Raw genomic sequence first — 25,474 nt, forward strand, 5'->3', positions numbered from 1 at the left:
ACATCAATACAGTTGTTCTGGGATAAGCCATGAGATTTTTTAAAAAGTTATTCAACACTTTGAATATTTCAGTACCACTTGTATGTATTGTCAAGCATTTCATATAAAAGAAGATCTTCTTTGGTGATGAGATAGTGTTGATACTGGATGGATACAAAAAAAAAAACACCGAGTCTAACCACATCTATAAATTCATCCATTTGTGAGACAAGAATGCAATTCTACAGATGAGATAGTAACACATTCTCCATGTTTGTACTTAAGTTTTTAATTTACAGGTCATGTAGCCTCTGGAAAATTCCACTGTACACTCATGAAAGACAGTGAAAAAAGGCAAATAGTATCTTAGTATTATTATGGAAATAGTTTTGACTTCACAGAACCCCTGTTGAAAGGGTCTTGGGAACCCCAAAGTGTCTATGCACCACACTTTGAGAAGGACTGCTTTAAACCATGAAGCTGTTACGCTTTGTGTGGAACACGTATTCCACGTTGTGTATGTGTATGTGTCTGTGTGCATATTAATAATAGAATCGTCAATGATCACATTCAGGTATGCAAATGCAATTTTAAAAAATAAATAAAAGATCTTTGGATTTGGAGGCAGAGAGATATGGGTTGACCTACCTCTATACATTTTAAAACTTAATCTGTAAAGTGAGATGATTTGATCAGATGAACTTTGTGTTCCTTTCCAGTTCTTATTGTATGATCCTGCACGAAATTGTAAACTTTCATTATTTGTACTTTGTCAAAAAAAATTAAGTGCTTTAGCAAAATAGTAACACAGTCATCCAGTCTCTTTGTTTTTTTCTGCTTTTTTCCTTCTATTAATTTACCCCAGACTTTTTTAATATGTTAAATACATACTTGCTACGTACTCAGTGTATGTATTGTTTTGTTCCTGCTTTCATGCTTCTGCACCTCTTCAAAGATGTCATTCCATATTTCTTTATGTCCATCATAGTTGCCATTTCTTACGACACAGTAATAATCCATGGCATTAATACATCACAATTATTTAGCTATTTCTCAATTGTTAAAATACACACGAGCTGTTTTTCAGGGTCTTTTCTGTTGTTGCTTTGATGAATCATGTTACTAGGAATTTTCCTGTATAAATATGCTCTTTTTTCTTGGTAGTTACATACATAGGATATAGTCCTAGCACTGAATAGGATGACTGGATCTAAAGACATGAATGGTTTCGTAAATAATTCACATTTTCATAATATGTTGTGAAAAGAGTACAGAGTCAGGAAATATCTGGACTGAACTCTGACTCTAATATTTATTGACTGTGTGATCATAGCTGATGCCTTTCCTTTGAAGGCTACCTTCCACCTACTCTTGTCTTTATGTAAGCGTTCTCTCCCCCATTAGAATGTAAAGTATGTTTTTTCTTTTTTGTTTGTGTATTCAACTTTTAGCATCTGTGCTTAATAAATTTAGTACATTTAGTATAGTGCTTAATAAATGCTTATTGATTGATTGGCCATGGACAAGTCACATCCTCTTTGAATCTTGATTCTTCATACATCTTTTTTTTTGGTGAGGCAGTTGGGGTTAAGTGACTTGCCCAGAGTCACACAGCCATGTGTCTGAGGCCGGATTTGAACTCAGGTCCTGCTAACTCCAGGGCCGATATTCTATCCACTCTACCACCTAGCTGCCCCAAAAATAGGATAAGATTTTTTTGTTTTGTTTTTTGGTGAAGCAATCTGGGTTAAGTGACTTCCCCAGGGTCACACAGCTAGTAAGTGTCAACTGTCTGAGGCCAGATTTGAACTAAGGTCCTCCTGACTCCAAGGCCAGAGCTTCATCCACTGCTGCACTTAGCTTCTCCTTTCATGTATCTTATCATGGCCTGCCTCACAGCATTGTTGCATTAAATGAGATATTATATGCAGAATACTTTGGAAACTTAAAGTATGACATAAGTGTGAACTGTTTCAGTTATTGTTGGTAATAATAATGTATTTGAAACCAAATGGTTACCTACATGTAGTGCATGGATCTCTCAATCTTTATTATGAAGAGTTCTAATTGTTCTGTCTATGGTGGGCTATCTTCTAGACCTAGGGAGAGGACGCTTTCACTTTTTGCTCTTGTAATCTACTTCAGTACAGCAACCTTAATGTATTATCTTGGAAAGAAACATTCTGCTGAGCAGAGCAGGCAGCATTCAGAGCCAGCACAGCTTTTTGGGCATTATTGGAAATAGAGACACTGACATAATGTCCAAATAGAGAGCCTGGGATGTTGGTAGGGACTAGGATTTCTTTTGTGTGTTCAACAATTTGTTGCATGTCTTTTCCTGTCTACAAAGGAAAGAACTGGCCTAATCATGCTTCGTTATAGTTCGTAAAATCTGCTTTGTTGTGTGTTTTGAATGCTGAGAAAACATGTACAGTTTTTCTGTTCCCAGCAGTCTTTGATATCTGAAGTTTTTATCTGTTTGTTTTGAACAGACAGTGATGCAGCTGATTGCCAACACCTTAAGGCCCAGAGCAAAGCAAGATAAGGTTCCCAATTATGCTGTATTAATGCTTTGGGCTTCTCTGTCTAATGCTACTCCTGTAAGTATGTATGTTTGTATGTATGTATGTATGTGTGTGTGTGTATATGTGTGTATATATATGTGTGTGTGTGTGTGTGTGTATATATGTATATATATATATATACATATATACACACACACACGCACACACATATCCACGTACATGTATTAAATAATCGTCTGTTGAATAAATGAATGAATATTTGTTGTTGAAGTAAGACAAATGTTTGTCCTCTGCCTGGTCCATCTTGACTTTTTATTATCATCTAGCTTTACTTTTCTTGTTACCAACATTTTTGGTTTATGGCAAAGTCGCCAACAATAAAACCGTCTTTTAGTTGCATAAGTAACAACAAACTATAGGGAAGGAGGGAGAAGGGCATGTGAGTTAGGGGCTGGTGGGAGAGGGGAAACAGAGTATTCTCCTGTGTTTACCATGTAAATAGTACTTGCAAAATGCAAGGAACTGATGCTTCTTGCCAGAGAAGTAGCAATGATAGCAAGAACAACAATAATTAATAATAACAACTAACATTTAAATATGACTTACTATGTGCCAGGCGCTGCGTTGAACACTTTATAATTAGTATTTCATTTAATCTTTGCAACAATCCTAGAAGGTAGATGCTGTTATTATCCCATTTTACAGATGAGGAAAGTGAGGCTAACAGAGGTTAAATGATTTGCTCAGGGTCACAAAGCTAGTAAGGGAGGCTGGATTTGAACCCAGGTTTTCCTAACTCCAGGCCCAACGCTTTATCCACTGCACCACCTAGCCAAAAAAGAGGTGTATTGACTAGGTTAGTATACAAAGAATAGTGCCACAGAGTAGTTAGGAAGCCATTTCTTTAGGATTTCAGCAAAAACCGATCAGTAAAATAAAACAAGGCATCACAGCGCTGGACGAGAGTTTAGAGGTCGCTTGGTTTGTTCAGTTGTTCAGTCATATCCAACTCTTTAAAAAAATTTTTTAAAATTTTTAAGCAGTTGGGGTTAAGTGACTTGCCCAGGGTCACACAGCTAGTAAGTGTGAAGTATGTGATCTGAGGTCAGATTTGAACTCAGGTCCTCCTGACTTCAGGGATGGTGCTCTATCTACTGCACCACCTAGCTGCCCCAGTTATATCCAACTCTTCGTGACCCCATGGACCACTGCACATCAGTCCCTTTCATCCTCCATTATCTCTCAAAGTCTGTCCAATTTCATGTTCCTTGTTTCTATGATACTGTCTGTCAATCTCATCTTCTGCTATCCCCTTTTCTTTATGCCTTCAATATTTCCCAACATCAGGGTCTTTTCTAATGAGTCTTGTCTTCTCATATGGCCAAAGTATTTAAGCTTCAGCTTCAGTATTTGACCTTCCAGTGAATGGACTGAATCAACTAGCTTAGCCCTCTCATTTACAGATGAGAAAACAGGTCTGCACAGGTGCCCAAAGTCACAGAATCACAGAAATGGAGAGTTAGCAGGGACCCAAGCAGCTCTCTACTCCAACCCACATACATAAGAAAGTCTCAGTAGAACTTAACCAGCCACTGCCGTCATGACCTCTAAGAAGGGGAAACACACCACCTCTTGAGGCAGCCTCTTTCACTTTTGAGGAATTCAATTGTTAGGAAGTGTTTCCTGATGTCAAACTCAAATTGGAATTGTGAATTGTTCCATCTAGTTTGGAGAGAAATCTGAAATTATGCCCAAAGAGTTATTAAAATGCCCTTTGACCCAGCAAACCACTGCTAGGTTTATTTCCAAAGATGATTATGGAAAAAAGAAAAGAACCTATATGTTCTGAAATGTTTGTAGCAGCTCTTCTTTATGATGACAAAGAACTGGAAATTGCAGGAATGCTAGTCAATTGGGGAATGGCTGAACAAGTTGTGGTATATGATTGTGATGGAATACTACTTTGCTGTAAAAAATGATGAGCTCAGTGATCTTAGAAAAACATGGAAAAGACTTGCATGAAATAAGGTGGAAGTGAGCAAACATTTTATACAGTAACAGCAATATTGTTTTAAGAATGACTTTGAGCAAATAAGTCATTTTGCCTGTTAAAAATATCCAAATTAATTATAAAAGACATGAAGAAACTATCTGCATCTAGAGAAGGAACTGATAAATAGAAGTATATATAGAATAAATTTACATATATATTTTATATATATATTCATATTTGTGTCTAATGGTAGCCATCTCCAAGGTACGGGGAGGGAAAAAAAGGAAAAAAAGAAAAATAAATTTACATGATAACTCTATTATATATTTAAAAGAAACAATAATTTGTAAGCAATAGATTTGCAGTCTTAAGTACAGTTATCTTTTTTTATTATACTGTTATGGAAATATTACTTTTATTCCATAAATTAAAAATAAAATAGATAAATGTGAAAAAACGTTGGTCCCTTTGTAATTTACACCTATTGCTCCTGGTTCTGTCTTCTGGGGTCAACCAGAACTAGTCTAATCTTTCCTCCATGTAACAAATAGCCTATCCAATAATTGAAGACACCTAGTAAGTCCCTCCCAAGTCTTTCTTTTTCTACACTTAAACATGCCCAATTCTTTAACCAGTCTTCATATGACATGGATTCAAGACCCTTTACCATTCTGCTTGTCCTCTAGACACTCTCTAGTTTATCAGTGCCTTTCTTATATTTATGGTGCCAAGAACTAAAAAAAAAAAATCTTGTAGATGAAGAAGTGTGTTGAGGGATTATTATTTGTCTTTCATTCTCAAAGAGTACCAATGGCATCAGGAGAGTGATATCTTGACTTGGAAGTGAATTGGATATAAGTGAGGCAGGGCTGTGCAAAGTCATCAGCATTGTTCTCTACTCCCCAGTCAAATGGTACAGGGAGACTATCATCTTTCTTTTCCTAGAAGCTTAATACAGCTTCAGGTTGCTTTAGTGTTTTGAACTTCCACATTGTGTTAAGCTAGTAGTCCACCATGACCCCCAGATAGTTTTCGCCACAACTGATGTCTAATCATGTCTCCAATTCCTGTTTTATACTTGTGAAGTTTATCTTTTGTTCCATAATCAAAGCTTTACATTTGTTCATTTTGAATTTCATTTTATGAAATTTCACTTAATGGTGTAGCACAGGGGTTCTTAACCTAGAGTGTACAGATCTCCAAAAGGTAGGTGGATAAATTTCAAGGTGTCTTTGAACTCAGATAGCAAAACAAAAAAAAATTGTACTTTCACTAATGTCTCACTGAAACTTACAGTGTAATAATATTCCATTATACTCATATACCATAATTTGTTCGGCCATTTCCCCATTGATGTGCTCCTTAGTTTCTAGTCCTTTGTTATAATAAAGAGAGCTAATGTAAATATTTTTGTACACATGTGTCCTTTCCTGCTGTCTGTTGTCTCTTTGGTTATAAGCCTAATAGTGAGATTGCTGGGTCAATGGGTCTACACAGTTTAGCAGCTTTTTGAATATAGATCCCCAAATTGCTTTCTGAAGTAGCTGGAGCAGTTCATAACTCTGTCAACAGTTTTCCTGTAGCCCCTCCAACACTTACCCTTTTCCTTTTTTTTTTTTTTTGTCAGCTAGTCCAATGGATGTGAGATAGAAGCTGAGTTGTTTCAATGTTCATTTCTCCAATTATTAGTGACTTGGAACATTTTTTCATGTCCTTGTGAACTGCCTATTCACATCCTTGGTCCATTCCAGATGTTCATGTGGGCTATTTGTGCCTGACCCATGGCTGAGCCTTTGGAGCTTCTGTTGGTCTGATCAGCCACAGCTGGACACAGTGCACCTTGACCCCAACATAGTGATGTCATTTTAGCCCTCTTCAAGAAGGAAGGACAGCAACCAATTCACGTTCTTTAACTATGGGGAATTGCTTTTGTCCTTTAACAAAGACAATGACAACTATCATCCGTGTAGCACTTTAAGGTTTGCAAAGGGGTTTGCAATTTGTTGCCTCATTTGATCCCTACAACAACCCTGTCAGGTCAATACTGTTATTATCCGCATTTTACATATGAGGGAACTGAGACTGAGACATGCTAAGTGACTTGCCCGGGGTCACGCAGCTAAGCATTTATGTTGAGCTTAGATATTTCTATTTCAATAATCAGTTCTCTATGCCACCTAACTGCCTCAAGTCCTTCAGCCTCCATGGGTCTTAGTTTCCTCATTTGTGAAATAAACATGGTGCTTTCCAAATCCTCTGCCAACTCTATAATTCTTATCTTTTTCTAATCTATAAAATGCATGTAAAAGAAAACCATTAAATATGTTTTTAGTAGTTGCCTATAAAATTGCTTCTGGGAGTTTTTGTCACTTTGTATAAAAAGGACCAACTATTCCCCTTCTTGGAATTCTAAAGAAAAAGAATGGGGAAGAATATTCAGATGTGAGTAATGCAAAACTCTACAATGAACGTGAAATGAACATAGTAATAATAACAGTTCTTCCTCTTTTGACCACAGAGGGGAGTACTTGGCTCAGTTAAAACTGTTTATTTTATCCCTCTATAAAATAAAAAAGAGCAACTCACAATATCGTCGTCTGAGCTTTTTCCAGAGTGATTTCTCATGGAAATGAAAACCACTTCTGCTTTCCTAAATTACCCTTTCATTCTTCCTTTCTTGAGGAATTGACAAAACAAAACATCATTTTTGTTTTATAGCTGATAAGGTTTTCAGAAGGTAGTTTTTTTTTAACATATAGCAAAAAGAGCACTGGACTTAACAGTTAGAAAGGCTGGATTTGAGCCTTGCTCTCTGATTCTTAGGCTATACAGTTGTAGGCTTAACCTAAACTCATAGATTTACAGTTATCTTATACCTTAAGGGACATCTAGTTCAGTTCACACCTGAATAGGAATCTTGACAATATGCCTGACAAGTGGTCATCTGCTCCCTACCTGAAGACCTCCCAATGAGTGGAACTCACTAACTTCTGAGAAATTTCTAGGCAGTTCTGTTGGTAGGATGTATTTCCTTATGTAGAACCAAAATTTGACCCTCTGTATTTTTTACACGATAGTCATCGTTCGACCTTCTGTGGCCAAGGAAAACAAGGAAAATCCCTCTTTTGTGTAACCCTTTAACTACTTGAATACAGCAGTCCTGTTCTCCACTCTCAAGGTTTCTTTTCTCCAAACTAAGCACCCCCAGTTGTTTTAACCAGTTCTTTATTACTGTAATTTAGTGTCTCCCTATATATAATTCTGCTTGTCAATGGCCTTTCTAAAATATGGTACCTAAAACTGAAAACACTTCAGATATCTTATGATCAGGGGTCAGTTCAGCGAGACTATAATCTCCCCCCTGTTCTAGATTTTTAGGGGGTAAGAAGAGGGGTAAAAGGATGGTCCAGACTTGTGATTTTATTGGTACAAGAAAATCCCAGATGAGACAACTCTTGGTTCCTGTTCTGCAACTTGTGGTCTTAAAGAAGTGACTTGCCCAGATATTATTGTTGTTTGTCCATTTTTTTCCTTTTTTCTTTCTCTTTTCTTTTTTTCTTTTTTTTGGCTAGGCAATGGGGTTAAGTGACTTGCCCAGGGTCATACAGTTAGTAAGTGTTATGTGTCTGAGGCCGGATTTGAAATCAAGTCCTATTAACTCCAGGGCCGGTGTTCTACCCACTGCCCCACCTAGCTGCCCCTGTCCTTCATTTTCAAGAGGACCAATGACGTCATGGGGTAGTGTCTTGACTCTTGTGTGAACTGGATTTAAGTGAGGCAGAGTTGCACAAAGTCTTTAGCCTCATTCTCCCTTCCATAGTTATCAAAGTCCAGTGGCAGGACAAAAGTCAAGATGACTGGAGATGGCCCTAGATGTAGTAGATGACCTTGGAGTCTTTGATGTCTGACCAAGCTCTAAGCGTTCCACAGGGCCTGCTTCATCTGCCTTCGTGGTCATTGGAACAAATTGTTCTCATCCACCCATTCTGCCAGGGGAAGTCTTCACATGCTTGGAATAGAGACCACCCTAACTCACCAATGGGTTTGAGACCTGTCAGTTACCCTCAACCTCATTTAGCCCTTCTTCTGAGACTGTTTTACCAGGGTGTGGCTGCTATGCATGCTACAGCTTTTTGGAGCCATTGCTAAGAATTGGGTGACTTAGACATCTGAGTACGTAGCCATTATGTTTCAGAGGAAAGACTTAGTCACAGATTTTCTCTGTCTCTGAGATCTGCCCTCTATCTGCTGTGCCAAGCTGGCTGTCTCATTCTAGATCCTCCAGTTCTGTTAATATAACCTCTGAGCCCCAAGCTTCCATGCCTCTTCCTGGTGTGGGGGTGACCTTGGTTCTTGAAGGCCCTGCCAGGAGAACACATATTTTGTCAGATCCTACTAAGCTGGAAAGACTTTGTGTCTGGGTCCAGTGACAAATCATATTTCTCTTATCTGAGGATCAGCTTAGCTACATTCAAATATGTTTTTAACTTTTCTGAGTTTCAGTTTCTTCACCTGTGAAATGGGGATAATAGTTGTACTGTGTCTATCACAACAGAAAACCATAAGTAAATGTGAGCTATATCTAAATACTATAACAAAGTATATCAATATAAATTAGAACAAAGTATTATGTAATGTTATAATTTATATAAATTATATTAAATATAAGAAAGTATATCAACATAAAATGCTAATATTTTATCAAGGAAGAAGTTATAGTTGACATTAAATTCAAGACAGGTAATCTTTCCGATTGCAACGGTTTCCTGCTCTGATGGTCATATTTTTGGACAAATATTTAGAAATTCCATTTTCAGGTCTTAAAAATTAGTATAATTTCTACAGTATCATATTAAAATGTGTTTATGGTATCTGAAATATATATGATTTGCTAATTGTGTCTATATATTGCATTTAAGCCTTGAAAAATAAGGGTTTTTTTTTTCCCTTTCAGAGTATGTGGTAGATAACATATGTCTTATGATTTTATATTTTTGAATGTGTAAGTTGTGGCTATACTGTTAGGAGACTGATCACAGCTCATAGGATTTAAAGATGAAAGGGACCTTAGATACCATCTGGTTTAACTTTCTTACTTTACAGAAGAGGAAATAGATATAGAGGGTCAAGTGACTTGGCAAAGGTCACACAGGGAGTAAGTAAGTAGAAGAGCTCAGAATTTGAATCCATGTTCTGTGACCCTAAATCTCCTGCTTTTGCCTTTATACCATTATATGAATTTCTTTCATGTCTTGTGGAAGCCAGTCTTATTCTTTCATAGCTGTCCACTGTATTGATACAGTGGTACAATGGATAAAAAGCTGGGCCTGAAGTCAGGAAGATCTGAGTTCAAATGTGAATTTATACATTCACTACCTTTGTGACCCTAGGCAAGTCACATAACCTCTATTTGCCACAATTTTTCTCAACTGTAAAATGTTTATAATGATAATAGCAGTTTCCATGCTGCATATTAAATCCTCCCCACCCCACCCTGGAGCCATTACAATTTGAGTTTTTAATCTACTTTTTTTTTCTTTTGAAGGTGGCATATTGGACAATTGTTTATGTTCTTTATAATCCTTCTGTTTACGAGAATATTATGGAAGGCATATCTTCTGTGTTTGGTGAAGCAGGTACAAAACCATAACTAAATAACAATCGAAGACTTGGTGGTGGAGGTGGTGATGGTGGTGTCGTTTTCTTATTTTTAAGTTTCATGTGCCCTTTTGTTTTGTCACAAGAGGCACAACCCAGAAAACCCCTGAACAACTGGGGGCAGTATGGTATAGCCGAAAGAGGTCTGGACCTGAGAGGGTAGATGTTTAAGGGCTACCTCTGAAGCTTTCTGCTTGTGTAACTTGGGGGAAGTCACTCTTTTCTGGGCCTCCATGTCTTCATTTATAAAGTGAAGGCATTAGATGGCCTTTGAGGTTCCTTCCAGTTCCAGCTGTATCATCCCATGACTGTTATTCCCAGAATATTAGCTAAGAGCTTATTACAACTGATAGAACTTGTCACTCTACTTTTCAGTCCGTTGACGATTAACAAAAGGGAAAGATAGAGGGTTTAGCTTTTCTAATATGATATAATCTATCATCCTTTATGTGAGTTTTGTTGCCTCTTAGTATGTAATCTTTATTTACAATTTACATTGTTGTAGCCATCATGGGTAAATTGTTTCTTTATCTCTGCTTTTTACCCTCTGCCTTCCTGTAAGCAGGTCTTCCGTGTTTCTCTGAATTCTTCATATTTTTTACTCCATGTGACACAATGATATCCCATCATTGAAGACCCATTTTTATAAACTATTTATACAATCAAATGAGATGTATTTGTAAAGCACTTAGCAGGCACTGTCTATATACTTATTCCCTTCCCTTTCCCCTTTTCCAATAAGAGTGCCTTTCACTTTTGGTAAATCTGCATACTGAAAGTGTTACTTAAAATTCCTTATGCCTTTTTCCACAAATTTCTTGGAAAAAAAATTGTTTTCAGTACTTAAGACATAAAATAATATCTATTTTGGATTGCAAATTGACCCAGTTGAGTTCTTGTTCTATATTCTCTTGCCTGAAATAGGGGCCTGAGAAAATCTCGTTTCTTTACATGGCCATGGTATGTGAGACGGGTCCAGGGTTGGGCACAGTTGCCATTATAGTAGTTTAAGAAAAGATATTTTAAGTTTAAAAGATGAATTTCTATGCTCACGTATGTAGTAAATGACAATTGTTCAGTTCACATTTGAGTTAAGAAAATAACTTATGCTTTGAAAAAGATATACTGCAAAGAGAAAAGTTATGGCCCCAATTAATCCTGAAAGAATTTCATTTGGATTATCTTTTTAAGATTTTTTTTCCTCATTTCTATTCATTAACCATAAGAATTTATTAATATTGATTGAACTGGCTTTCTTGTTCCTCATGCACAAAGCTACGTATGCTGGGTGTAGGAAATTCCCTTGGCGGTTCCCCATGTAGGGAATATGCTCCCTCCCCCCTCCCCTGCACCTCCCAGAATTCCTTGTTTCCTTCAAAACTCTTTTGGTGACACAGTTGACCTGAAGCCTTTGCTGCTTCCCCCTCTTATTTACCTTGTATTTATTTTTATGTATTTTTTTGTTTTATGTATTTTGTGTATGTTTATTTCTGCATATGCTGTGTTCTCCAATAGAATGTAAGCTCCTTGACAGCGAGGGCATTTTCCCTTCTGTATTCCTATTCCCAATACATCTGTGCCTGACACAGAACCTATACTTAACAAGGGCCTGCTGATTAAGTATGTGTTACTTTGCCAGATAACACTTCATCAGCGCCTGGAGATTCAAAGATAGCAAGGAAGCAGTCCCTGACCTAAACAGTCTTACATTCCGTTGTGGGAAACAACATGTATGTACCCCTGTAACTGTACACAAAATAGATACAGAGAACAAGGTAACTTGGAGGGGAGGATTAGAGGTAGCATTTGAGCTAAGCTTTGAAGGGAGCCAGAAATTCTAAAGAGGTGAAAGAAGGGCGTTCCAGGCATGGGGAACAGCCTGTACAAAGGCATGGAGATGGGAGATGGAAGAGGATCATGATTTATCAGGATCAACTGAAAAGGGAAGTGATGAGATGGTCTCTAGGGTCCATTCTTATAGTCTAGAATTGACCTAAGGACTTAGGACTAAGGATCTTATGGATCAAGTTGTGCCCCCTTGTTTGATGTAAGAGGAAATTGATGCCTAGAAAACAGAAGTGATTTGCCCAAGATCATACTGGAAGTAATTAATAGTCATAATTCAAATACAGGTCTTCTATATTATCAAGTCGAGCTTGCTTTCCATTACACCACAGACTAGAGGTTGAAACAAGTGTTCAGTCATTGGAATAGAGGATATGCACTTTTTAGGTTGAATTAGATCATGATATTCCTTCTGAATGAATGAAAAAAAAAATTTAAAGCATTTATTAAGTGCCTATTGTATGCCCAGCGCTATGCTAAGCCCTGGTAGTAAAAATACAGTGGTGAGTCAGTTAAATCTCCCAGTCCCCACTGGGCCAGGGGAAAAAAAAATTTGGTCTGGGAGTTACAGTGATAGTGAAGGGAACTGTAGGACAATCAATTGACTTACTTCTACAGTGATAATACTCATTTGATAGTTGTCCCCAGAGCAAGAAGTAGAAAGATGCAGTGGGGTGAAATGTTCATAATGAACTGATTGGGATTTGAAGCTGGGTCTGAGATCATACAGATTTAGTAGGTTTAGATGAGTTTTTAGTTGCTAATCCAGCAATATAGAGTGCTTTAAGGTTACAAAGTATGTCATGTATATTATCTCATTTTTCTCATAAAAATCGTGGTTGAGTTCAGGAGGTGGCTGAAGTCCCATTTTCATAAGATAAGAGTGAGAAGGACTGCCAGGAATTCTTGAACCTATCACATACTGCACAACTACAGGAGAACTGCAAGAACTTTATTCTTTTTTAAATTTTTTTATTGCAAAATTAATAGTCATTAACAAACACAGATACTCCGAAACACAAATAACAAAGCATAAGAAGATGTGAATTTCTGTTGCTTAGTTTTTAAAATCTGACATCTTCGTATTTTATTTTTTCAACTTTATTTTTAATAATATTTTATTTTTCCCAATTGTATATCAAGACAATTTTTAGCATTCACTTTTACAAGATTTTATTTTGAGTTCCAGATTTTTCTCCCTCCCTCCCTCCTCTCTTCAGGAAATGGTAGGCAATTTGATATAGGTTATATATGTGCAATTATGTAAAACATATTTCCATATTAGTCACAGTTGTGAAAGAAGAAACAGATCAAAAGGAAAAAAAATCCCACAAAAAAGTAAGTGCAAAAAGTATGCTTCAGTCTGCATTCAGAGTCTATCAGTTCTTTATCTGGATGTCGATAGCATTTTCCGTCATGGATCCTTTAAGTACTTGTCTTGATCATTGTGTTGCTGAGAAGAGCTAAGTCATTCATAGTTGATCATCATACAGTGTTGCCAGTATTGTGTTCAATGTTCTCCTGGTTCTACTCATTTCACTTTCACTTCTTATTGCAAAATAGCATTCCATCAAAGTCATGTGCCACAACTTGTTCAGCCGTTCCCCAATTGATGGGCATCCCCTCAATTTCCAATATTTTGCCATCACAAAATGGGCAGTACAAGAACCTTAAAGAGACTTCTGCAGCCCTAACCCATGGGGGGAAATTCTGGTTCTTTCTTATATGTTGTAGAGCTCTAAGGGAAAAAAAACAAAACAAAACCAGAAATTTGAGAAATACTTCTCTCTCTTCTGGTTGGTTTTCTGGGTCTCATTCCCATCATGAAAAGAGGGGAAATAGAAAATAATGCTACCTCTAAAAGCCAGTGCGAATATAAGAACTTTATTATTGTCTTTTAGTCAGTACATCTCCAACTGTGGAACTGAAGATCAATTTCAAATAAGTTCTAAGACTTTTGTCTCTTCAATATTTTGGTCATAGGATTGTAAGATTGATAAAAAAGTTCAGATAAATTCCTAGATGATAGAGATGTACCAGATTTTTAAGGGAAATTAAAATGGTAATGGTTATACTCCTGCCTTCTTGAGAATACCAAACAATGTGAACAATAAGTGAAGTGCCATTATCAGAGGCAGAATATGAGATTGGACAGACTGTATGATTGAGTGAATATGTTCTTCATTTCTTAGGCTATGACTGTCAAAATAACTAATTTATCAAATTCTTAGCTGTCATCTTGGATGGAAAAATTCTTGTTGAATGTATAATATATTATACCATTGTATTGTGTAATATTAATATATACTTATCTATGTATGTGTAGACATGCATATCTACATATATGTATAAACCAACACATGTGTTAGTTTGTGTGTATACACACACACACATCACTCCTGAAATTTACTGTGGTTAGAAATTGGTTGGTATGCAGTTGGCTTTGTTATAAGATATTAAACATCCAATTTGGATTTAATGGGTTCTCCTCTTTGAATTCTACTATCCACTTTTTGGTAGATTAAGGAATAAGATTATTAAAAAATTATTTCTTTACTAAGATATTAAAGCAAAAATGTACTTTACCTTCCTGATGGAGATATGTTCCTACTAATCTGAGCAGTGAATATTGGTAAATTATTTTTAAGGCTGATATTTACATTTACTGGAGCCATGAATGTACAACTTTTTTTAAAAAAGATAGCAGGATTAAAAGTATTCAGCAGATGTTAAATAAACAAAATCAATTCACTTTTCATGGCCCTTCCTTGGAAAGATACTCTAGTTAGTGAATTATGTGGATATTTGTATATAGGCTTGTATGCCATAGCAGATGGACCTAAGGTAGTGAATATAGGGAAGATCCCTTGGGGCTGCAGAAGCCATGACAATACTTCTCCTTCAGAGCTGTTGACAGGACAGTTAGGGCAAATATTAGTCTTGGCTGAATGTATATCTTCTATAAAATCCTCTTCTAGTTTGAGATTTATGGAAGCTACAATGGTTCAGAACCACAAGAGTTGTCAAGATAGTGCCCAGTCCACAAATGAGAGGTTTTTTTTTTAAGAAAAAGACTTGTTCAAAATCAAAATACCAAGAACATAGCTTTCAAAAATGGTCGCAGAGTTAACAGTAACCAATGAACAATGAATTTTAGAAATGTAGATTTATGATGAAAGCTTTGGAAATTGTGACACTTTTTTTTCAAACTCACTTGCAGTTTTAAAGTGACTGGGGACATCTTGTAATCTGCAAATATAAAAGGAGGGAAGCTTTAGTTATTTGCGTCATAAACCACAGTTTGAGAGTTCGTTTATTAAATACCTGTGTGCAGAGCACTATGCTAGTACCTTCTAGGGAAGATACAAGATGTAGACTAAATGCAAACTATCCCCTCGTGCAACTTACAGTCTAAAGGGGGTTGACATTAGGCAGCTAGATGGTGCAATGCATAGAGTGCTGGGCCTGGCATCTGGAATATGAGTTCAAATTTGGCCCCAAACATTAATGGCTATGTGACCCTGGGCAAATCCATTAAGTTCTGTCTGCCTCAGTTTCCTCATCTGTAAAATGGGGATAATAATAGCATTTACCTCCCAGGGTTGTGGGAAGAAGAGAGAGGGGGAGAGAGAGAGACACTGAGAGAGAGCTGAGACTCAGCTACTCTACACTTTATGATCTCTAGAAATTCATCATTCTGTAAATTGAAATCAACTCTGAAACTCATAACCTCCTCAGCACTTTCTGCATCTGTTTGGAGAGGGTGGGGGTGGAAATGTGTGAGCTTCTCCCAGATCCTTCATTTGAGGAGGGTACCCAGGGCATTCATCTCATCATCCTCCACCTGACTTCTCTCCTAGATCTCCAGAATCCCTTCTAGAATCTAGATCCCTTCATAATCTCTAGAAACTCATCATCCTGCAGGATAAAATCCACTCTGGAACTCACACTTCCTCAATTTCCTACTCTACTTCATCATTTCATCATATCCCCAGACCAATGTCTTTCCTCCAACCTTTCTGGGGCACCCCACAACTTTCAGTTTTTTAATGACATGTCTTCCCACATTATAATTGTAAGCTTCTTAAGTGCAGAGACTGCCTTATGCCTTTCTTTGAATCCCCAGCACTTAACACAGTACCTTGTACATAGCAGGCACTCAGCAGATAATTTCTGACTCTGACTCTAATTTTGTAAGGCATTTTGCAAACCTTAAGGTGCCGTATAAGTATTGGGTATTATTAATTATTATCACAAATGACTGAAACACTCATGTACTCACGTGTATATGATCTCATCCGTGTGAGTTTTCCTTCTTGTGCTCCAGATCAGAATCCATCCACGCCTACCCATCCCGTGGTACCATTCTCCATTTCCTCAAACAAATTCACTCATGTGGGGCTCACTGAATGTTTTCCACAGGCTAGTGGCCTTTCCCGCTCTCATCATTGATGACAGCAGTGGCACACGTGTCTTCCATCAGTTACCTCTTGCTCTGTGTATGGCACCAGGCCATCTTTTTCACTCATAGATTTCTTTGATGTTTCATTTTACACAGAGGAGGAGGAAGCAAGATGTAGTGGAAAGAAAAGTGGCTTAGAAGTTGAGAGGATTTGGATTCTGCCACTTAGACCAAGTCACTTCACCTCCTTTGCTAGAGACTCCTCATCTGTGAAATGAGAGAGTGGGACGACCTACCTCTAAGGTCCCTTCCAGCTCTAAACCTATAATCATACACTTTGCCCTTAGAATGATTCCCTTTTATAACTTCTTCTTTGTAGTGTTGCAGCTAAATCATGGCCACTGTGAACTTCTCTATTGCCTTTTATGTGAGCTTCAATTTCAGTTCTTTGGAGACCATTGATTTCTGTGATTCATAGCTAAGAATGTGCTGCTAAATGTTTAACAACCAACTCTGAAAAATATATGCACGACACACTTTTAAGTTGAACCTTCGTTATTCACATTTCCTTCATCGATTTCTTAAGTCTAGACAATCAATAAAACAGTAGGTCAAGCCCCAGTTTGTAGTGTTTGCCCATTTCTGAGGTGTAAGCGCTTATACTGAAACTTTAACACTTGGTTCTTATAAGCCAAGCTGGCTCCAGTACTCACCACGTATAGCCATGTAACAGAACTGGTAGAATGTTGTAATAAAAAGATGGGTTTTTGTTTCATTGAGATGCCTGTGGTCATTAAAAGAGCTTCACAATTCCCTAAAGACAATCCAGCCCACTCACGTGTTTGATTTTTGAAATGTGGAAAACAATGAGTAGTGATGCCAGTGAAAAAGGAATAGGTCAAAGGTAAGAGTTGAACTAATTTTCAGACATACTGAGTTTAAGTGTCCAGTAGGACAAGATAGAACTATCCTTTAGGCGATTTGAGATACAGATCTATTGTCAGTAATTAAGGTGTTTCTAACACTTCTCTAGGAAGTCAGAAATGGCCCTGTTCTTGACAACACCTTTTGAGTCCTTGTTTTCTTGGCTATGTCTCTGTTAGGTGCTAAGATCATGGTAGTTAGTGGTTGCTAGACCCTGAACATTATATTTCTGAATAATTGTGATCAGTATGGTTTAAAAAAGTATATGCTTTGAGACCATATTGGCCCTTTCCCTACCTGTACCTTACCCACTCCCCTTTCATGTTCCACAAGTTAGATTTTTTAGTTTGAAGCAGTATTATATGTATAAAAGTCTCTAAAATTTTTCTGCAGTTACCATTTGTTGAGTTAGCAAAACCATAGCGTATAACTCCTGATTAGTGCCTAGGGATCTTAAGCATTTCAGGTGTTGCTTGTCCTTGCAATTTAGAGCTGGTAAATCTAACTAATTGATGATGATTCCTTAAAGAAATATAGTACTTTTACCTATGAAAAATTAACTTGGATTAGGGTAGGAAAGACGTTTTCAAGGTCACTGAGCATAAAGGATGATCAGTCCTTTGGAATGATGGTTGGTGATTGCATTGATCAGCATTCTTAAGTCTTTCAAAGCTTCTTGCCTTTATAGTGTTATTATTGTATAAATTGTTCTTGGTCTACTTTTGCTCCTCTCACTCTCTTCTTAACCCCTTACAATCCAGCTTCCAACCCCATTATTCCACCAAAATTTCTCTCTCTAAATAAAGTTACCAGTGATCTCTTAATTGCCAGATCCCATGACCTTTTGTCAGTCCTCATTCTTCTTGACCTGCCTTTAGCCTTTGACACTATTAATGATTCTCTCCTCCTTGCTGCTATCTAGCGTCTCGCGAGGTTTTTGGGACGCTGATCTCTCCTGCTTCTCTTCCTAACTATCTGACAGTTCTTTCTTAGTCTGCTTTTCTAGATCCTCATCTGGATCACACCTTTTAACCATAGGTGCTCCACAGGGCTGTCCTGGGCCCTCTTCTCTTCTCTCTGTGTTCACTCAGTGATCTCACCAGCTTCCATGGACTTATTTACATCTATGTTTATGATTCTCTATGCTGTAACTTCTCTGCTGACCTCCATCTTGTGTCTCCAACTGCCTTTCAGACATCTTGAACTAGATATTCCATAAACACCTTAAACTCAAGGTGGCCCAAAACTGAACTCATTATCTTTCCCCCTAGACCTCCTCACCTCCTAATTTCCCTATTACTGTTAAGGACAACACCATCCTCCCAGTCCCACTGTCTTGCACCTTAAGTGTAGTAATCTTTGATTCCAGATTATCTCTCACCCCCATATCCAATCTGTTGCCAAGGCCTGTTGATTTCACCTTCACAACATCTTTCAAATATGTCTCCTCTTCTGTGATAGTCACCCTTCTCATGCAGGCCCTTATCACCTCTTGCCCAGATCATTACAATAGGCTGCTCACCGGTCTGACTGCCTCAAGCTTCTCTCCACTCCAATCCATCTTCCATTTAGCAACCAAAATGATTTTTCATTTTCATTCAAAGTACAGGTCTGATCATATAATGCCACACTATTTATTAAACTCTATTAGCTCCCTATCATCTCCAGGATCAAATGCAAAATCCTCTCGTTAGCATTCAAAGCCCTTCATAATCTAGACCCCTTTTGCATCTCCAGTCTTCTCACGCTTTACTCCCTACCACATGACCCTGGCCTCCTGGCTGTTCCATAAACAAGACACTCTGTTTCCAAGCTCTGGCATTTTCTCTGGTTGTCCCACTATGTCTGGAACACTCTCCCTCCTCATCTCTACTTCTTAGCTTCCCTGGCTTCCTTCAAGTCTCAGATAAAATCCCAGCTTTTACAGGAAGCCTTTCTATTCTAGTGCCTTCCTTCTTTTAGTTATTTTCTATTTATCCTTGTTTGTTAATATTTGTTTGCTTGTTCTCTCTCCCATCAGATTCCTTGAGAACAGGGACTGCCTTTCTTTTTCTTTTCTTTTTTCTTTTTTTCCCCTTTAAGTGATTTCCCCAGCATCACACAGCTAGTAAGTGTCAAGTGTCTGAGGCCAGATTTGAACTCGGCTCCTCCTGACTCCAGGGCTGGTACTTTATCCGCTGTGCCACCTAGCTGCCCCTTGACTTTTTTTTCTTATCTATATCTCTAGCACTTAGCACAGTGCCTGGTACATAGTCAGCACTTAATAAATGTTTATTGATGAACTGACCGTCTGTCACTTCACCTCGGCTCAATTTGTAAAAGTCTTCCCAGGTTTGTCAGATATCATTCCTTTCATGATTTCTTATGGTTCAGTAATATTCCTTTACATTCAAATGTTATAATTTGCTCAGTCATTCCCCAATTGACGTGTACTCCTTTAGCTATAACATGGGGAGCTACTGTAACTATTTTTATACATGCAAGTCTTTGATCTCTCTGAGGTATAGGCTTACAATGACTAGGTCAAAGCTTATGCCCAGGTTACTGACTTTTGGGGCTTATTTCCAAATTGTTTTCCAGAATGACTGAAATAATTTACAGCTCCAACAACAGAGCATTAGTGCACTTGGTTTTTGTTTTGTTTTGTTTTGTTTTGTTTTTTTCCCACAGCTTTTCTTACCATTTTCTTTTTTACCAATCAGATGGGTATGATGTCAAACCTTAGAGTTATTTTAATTTTTCATTTCTCTAAATCTTAGTGATTTGGAGCATCTTTTCTAAAGCATCTTGATAGCTTAGATTTGTTCCTTTAAAAACTGCCTGCCCATACCCTTTGACTTTTTATTTATTGCACATTAGCTCTTACTCTTATAAATATGAATCTGTTTCTAGCTAGACCGTGATCAGAGAAACTTACTGCAAACATTTTTGAACAGTTAGCCATTTCTTTTCTGATTTTAGCTACATTTATTTTATTTATATAGTAGCTGTAAAATTTTTCACAAACATTTCTATTTTAAATCCTAAAATCTCAGTACCTTGTTTGATAAAGAATCTTTCCTTATTCATATGTTCCCTTTTCATAATTGCAAAAGGTATCTCTTTCCCCACTTCTCTAATTTGTAAATGATGTAACCTTTAATATCAAAATCTTGTGTTCATTCAGATCTTATTTTTGGTATATAGTATGAGATGTTGGTCTAAATCTAGTTTGTGGCTGACTGTTTTCCAGTTCTCTAAGCAATTAATTTTTTTTCAAATAGTGAATCCTTTTCCCAGGAGTTGGTGTCTGTGGATTTATTAAACATTTTATTCATATGTTTGTTTGCATCTGCATTCCGTGTACTTAATCATCTTACCAATTTTTAAAAAACAATTGATTATTACTACTTTTTTTGTATAGTTTGAGATCATTGCTACTAGGTTTCCTTCCCACTTCTTTTCGCCATTTCTCTAAAGATTCTTGACCTTTTGTTGCTCCAGATTCATTTCTTTTCTTTTTTAAGTTAGCCAGTCAGTCAGCAAGCACTTAGTAATGATTTACTATGTTTAGATATGGGAGTATAAAGGAAAGCAAAATATAGTCTGCCTCAAGGCCCACTTTAATGGAGGAAACAACATATAATTATAACTACACATACAAGATATAGAGAGCATAGAGGAAGGCAATCTGAAAAAAAAAAAGGCAGTGGCATGTTGGGGGTTGGGGACATGACCAGGAGAGAGCTCCTGCAAAAGTTGAAAATTGAGCTGAATCTTGAAGAAAGCCAGAGAAACTAAGACATGGAAGTGAGAGTGAAAGCATCCGGGATATGTGGGACAGCCTGGACAAAGGCACAGAAAAAGATGAGTGTTTTGTTGGAGGAATTGTGAGTAGGCCAGTGTAGCTGGACTGTGGAGTGAGTGGAGTGAGATATGAGAAAGTTAGAGAGATAAAAGGTGGTCAGGTTATTATGAGTCTTAAATTCCAAATAATATTTTATATGTTAGGTTAATAGGGGGGTCTCTAGAGCTTATTGAACAGTGAAATGACAGGGTCAGGCCTATGCTTTAGAAGAATCATCTTTGCAGCTGAGTGGAAGATGAATTAGAGTGAAGAAAGACTTGAGGCAGGAACCCCTGTTAGAGGGCTGTTGTGGCAGTCTAATAAAGAAGGGGATAGCTGAGAGAGATGTAGACATATACACAGAATTTAGCAGCAGATTTGATGTGTGGGATGAGTGAGAATGAGGAGTCATGGATAACTGCACGACAGTGACTCTTGGTAACTGAGAGGAGAGTGGTATCTGCTCCAGGAATAGTGAAGTCTGGAAAAGGGGAGAGGTATTTTTTGGGGAAAGATAATGAATTCTGATTTGGACATGTTGAGTTTGAGATACAGTAGATGTTCAAGAGGCAGTTGGAAAGGCATGACTATAGCTCAACAAAGAGAATAGGACTGAATGGATAGAATTGGGAATTATCTAAATAGGAACACTTTTTTATATTTTTTAATTTTATTTTTGTTTTTTTAGTTAATTTTTTTGTTTAGTATTTTATTTTCCCCCAGTTACATGTAAAAACAATTTTTTAACATTCATTTTTGATTTCCGGACTTCTGCTTCCTGGAGCCGAGATGGCGGAGTGAAAAGGTAGTTGCTCTCACTCTCCCCTATCAACCTCTGAAAACCCAGAAAATATCACCCCAGAAAAAAGCCCTGGAACAGCAGAACTAGAAGAAAGACTGGGAGCAGCAGTGCAGCAGCCCAGCAAATGGGTCTCCCAGTGCCCCAGCAAACATAAGGGAGGCAGAACTACAAGGGGCCCCAGGCAGATAAGTACCCTGCGGCATTCATCTGAAAGGAGGTAAAGAAAACAACCTAGAGGCTTCCTAAAGCCCCGGGCCTTGCTGGTTCAAGCCCAACACCAGGTGAGCTGTCAGAGCCCTGCAGTCTCCAATTGTGAAGAAATCCTGAAGCCCAGGTGGTAGAGCAGGCAAGCACCAACACCTGGACCTCCAAGTGCCTCAGTGAGGGCAGGGGGGAGCAGGTGGAAACCAGCTCAGAAAACCACCAGGTGCTTAGGCACTCTACTGCAAAGGAATCTCCCAGGGCATTATCAGAAAGGAGGGAGACAACACTGCAGGGGACCCCAGGCAGATAAACACCCTGCTGCACCCATCTGAAAGGAGCTGAAGAAAGCTAAAGGAAAGGAAAAGCAGGCAACCTAGAATTGCCTGAAAGTTCCAGCCTTGCTGATTCCAGCCCAACATGAGGTAAGCTGCCAGAAACCTACAGCCTCCAATTGCCAGCATAAGAGGCCCCAGCACACAAAGCCAGTGACCAAGACCTAGGCTCCCAACACAAGAAGCTTGGGTCAGTACCCTCTGTTCCCCAGCAGGAGAGCTCAATCTCTTTAAAGGCCAGGGAATAAAGAAACACCATGAGTAAAAAGAAAAGTACCATAGATTCATATTATGAGAAGAGTGAAGATCAAGACAGAAATTCTGAAGAGGACAACATTGTCAACAAACCCACATCTGCAACAACAAAAGGGAATATGAACTGGTCTGAAGCCCAAAAAGCCTTCTTAGAAGAGCTCAAGAAGGATTTTAATAGTCAAATGAGAGAGGTAAAAGAGTCCTTCAAAAATACAATTGGCCAGTTGGAAAAAAAATACACTGAAGAAAACAAGTCCCTAAAAAACACAATTGGCCAATTGAAGAAGGAAGGACAAAAACTAACAGAAGAGTACACTGAAGAAAACAAGTCCCTAAAAAACACAATTGGCCAGTTGAAGAAGGAAGTACAAAATCTAACAGAAGAGTATGCTGAAGGAAACAAGTCCCTAAAAAACACAATTGGCCAGTTGAAGAAGGAAGTACAAAAACTAACAGAAGAAAACAATCTGTTAAAAACTAGAATTGGACAAATGGAAACTAATGTCTCTATGAGAGAGCAAGAATCAGTCAAACAGAAACAAAAAAAATGAAAAAATCGATGAAAATGTAAAATACCTCATCAGTAAAACAACCGACCTGGAAAATCGACTCAGGAGAGACAATTTAAAAATTATTGGACTACCTGAAAATCATGATGAAAAAAAGAGCCTGGACAGTATCTTTCAGGAAATCATAAAGGAAAACTGCCCGGAAGTCCTAGAACCAGAAGGGAAAATAACCATAGAAAGAATCCACCATCACCACCTGAAAGAGATCCCAAATTGACAACGCCAAGAAATATAATAGCAAAATTCCAAAATTACCAGATGAAAGAGAAGGTGCTGCAAGCAGCCAGAAAGAAAGAATTTAAATATCATGGAACCACAGTCAGGATTACACAGGACCTTGCAGCTTCTACATTAAAAGACGCAGGGCATGGAACATGATATTCCATAAGGCAAAGGAGCTTGGAATGCAGCCAAGGATCAATTACCCAGCAAAAATGAGCATCATTTTTCAAGGGAGGAGGTGGATATTCAACGAAATAGGAGACTTCCAAACTTTCCTGATAAAAAGACCAGAGCTCAACAAAAAATTTGATCTTCAAGTACAGGACTCAAGAAGGACTTAAAAAGGTAAATGGGACAGAAGGATACAATATGTTGTTAATAAGGGGGGGCTGTTTAAACCCCTACAAGGGAATATGAGACTTGCAACCCTTGAGAACTGTATTGTTATTACACCTTGTTAAAGGAGTATACATAAAGAGGGTGGATATTAGTTGACTTTGATGTAATGATAAAAAAAATCTAATCAAGTGGGTTAAATGGATCCAAATAAGTGGATCAATCTGATCTTAGAAAATGTACTGAGAAAGGAGGAGGCAGACAAGGGTAAATTACATTACAGGAAAAGACACAAAATCCTATTACAGCAGAGGGAAAGAAGGGGGGGGAGCATTGTTTGAACCTTACTCTCACCAGATTTGGCTCAAGAAGGGCATAATAAATATAGTTAGGTATAGAAATCTAACTTGCCCTATAGGCAGTAGGAGGGAAAAGGGGAAAGAAAAGGGAGGGGGAAAAGGGAGGGAAGCAGTAAGAAAGGGGAAGAAAAGGGAAAGGGATAATAAAAGGGGAAGGGACTGAAGGAGGCGGTGGTCAAAAGCAAAATAGTGAAGGGGAAAAGGAAAAAGGAGAAAGAAAAGCATAAATGGGGGAAAAAGATGGAGAAAAAGACACAGATAGTAATCATAACTGTGAATGTGAATGGGATGAACTCTCCCATAAAACGGAAATGGATTGCAGAATGGATTAAAAACCATAATCCTACAATATGTTGTTTACAGGAAACACATTTGAAAAAGAGTGACACATACAGGGTAAAGGTAAAAGGCTGGAGCAGAATATATTATGCAGCTGAAGTAAAAAAAGCAGGGGTAGTAATCCTGATCTCAGACAAAGCAAAAGCAAAAATAAATCTAATCAAAAGAGATAAGGAAGGAAACTACATCCTGCTAAAAGGCACCATAGACAATGAAGTAATATCATTACTAAACATATATGCACCAAATGATATAGCATCCAAATTCTTAGAGGAGAAGTTCAGGGAGTTACAGGAAGAAGTAGACAGCAAAACAATACTAGTGGGGGACCTGAACCTCCCTCTCGCACTAGATAAGTCTAACCACAAAAAACAAGAAAGAAGTTAAGGAGGTGAATAGAACATTAGAAAAGTTAGGTATGATAGACCTCTGGAGAAAACTGAATGGGGATAGAAAGGAATATACTTTTTTCTGCAGTACATGGCACATACACAAAAATTGGCCATGTACTAGGGCATAAAAACCTCACAATCCAATGCAGAAAGGCAGAAATATTAAATGCATCCTTTTCAGATCATGATGCAATAAAAATTATATGTAATAAAGGGCCATGGAAAGATAGACTAAAAAATAATTGGAAACTAAATAATCTAATCCTAAAAAATGATTGGGTCAAACAACAAATCATAGAAACAATCAATAATTTCATTCAAGAGAATGACAATAATGAGAAAACATACCAAAACCTATGGGATGCAACAAAAGCAGTTCTTAGGGGAAGTTTTATATCTCTAAATGCTTACATAAATAAAATAGAAAAAGAGGAGATTAATGAATTGGGCATACAACTAAAAAAACTAGAAAAAGAACAAATTAAAAATCCTCAACTAAACACCAAATTAGA

General features: G+C 37.7%; 1 protein-coding gene across 2 annotated transcripts in view; it reads left to right on the forward strand.

Annotated features, from left to right (window-relative positions):
* CYP39A1 (cytochrome P450 family 39 subfamily A member 1) overlaps positions 1-25,474 on the forward strand; it is a 124,226-nt gene that overhangs the window by 36,148 nt on the left and 62,604 nt on the right. Inside the window, exons 6-7 of one of the 2 annotated variants that reach the window (XM_020993943.2) lie at positions 2,472-2,579; positions 10,043-10,133. In XM_020993943.2, coding sequence (XP_020849602.1) covers positions 2,472-2,579; positions 10,043-10,133 — 199 coding nt within the window. The remainder of the gene's footprint in view (positions 1-2,471; positions 2,580-10,042; positions 10,134-25,474) is intronic. The other variant, XM_078155332.1, reaches the window with a different exon arrangement.

This window comes from Phascolarctos cinereus, unplaced genomic scaffold (assembly GCF_003287225.1).
Source record: "Phascolarctos cinereus isolate Bilbo 61053 unplaced genomic scaffold, phaCin_HiC Scaffold_5;HRSCAF=322, whole genome shotgun sequence".
Classification (NCBI taxonomy): domain Eukaryota; kingdom Metazoa; phylum Chordata; class Mammalia; order Diprotodontia; family Phascolarctidae; genus Phascolarctos; species Phascolarctos cinereus.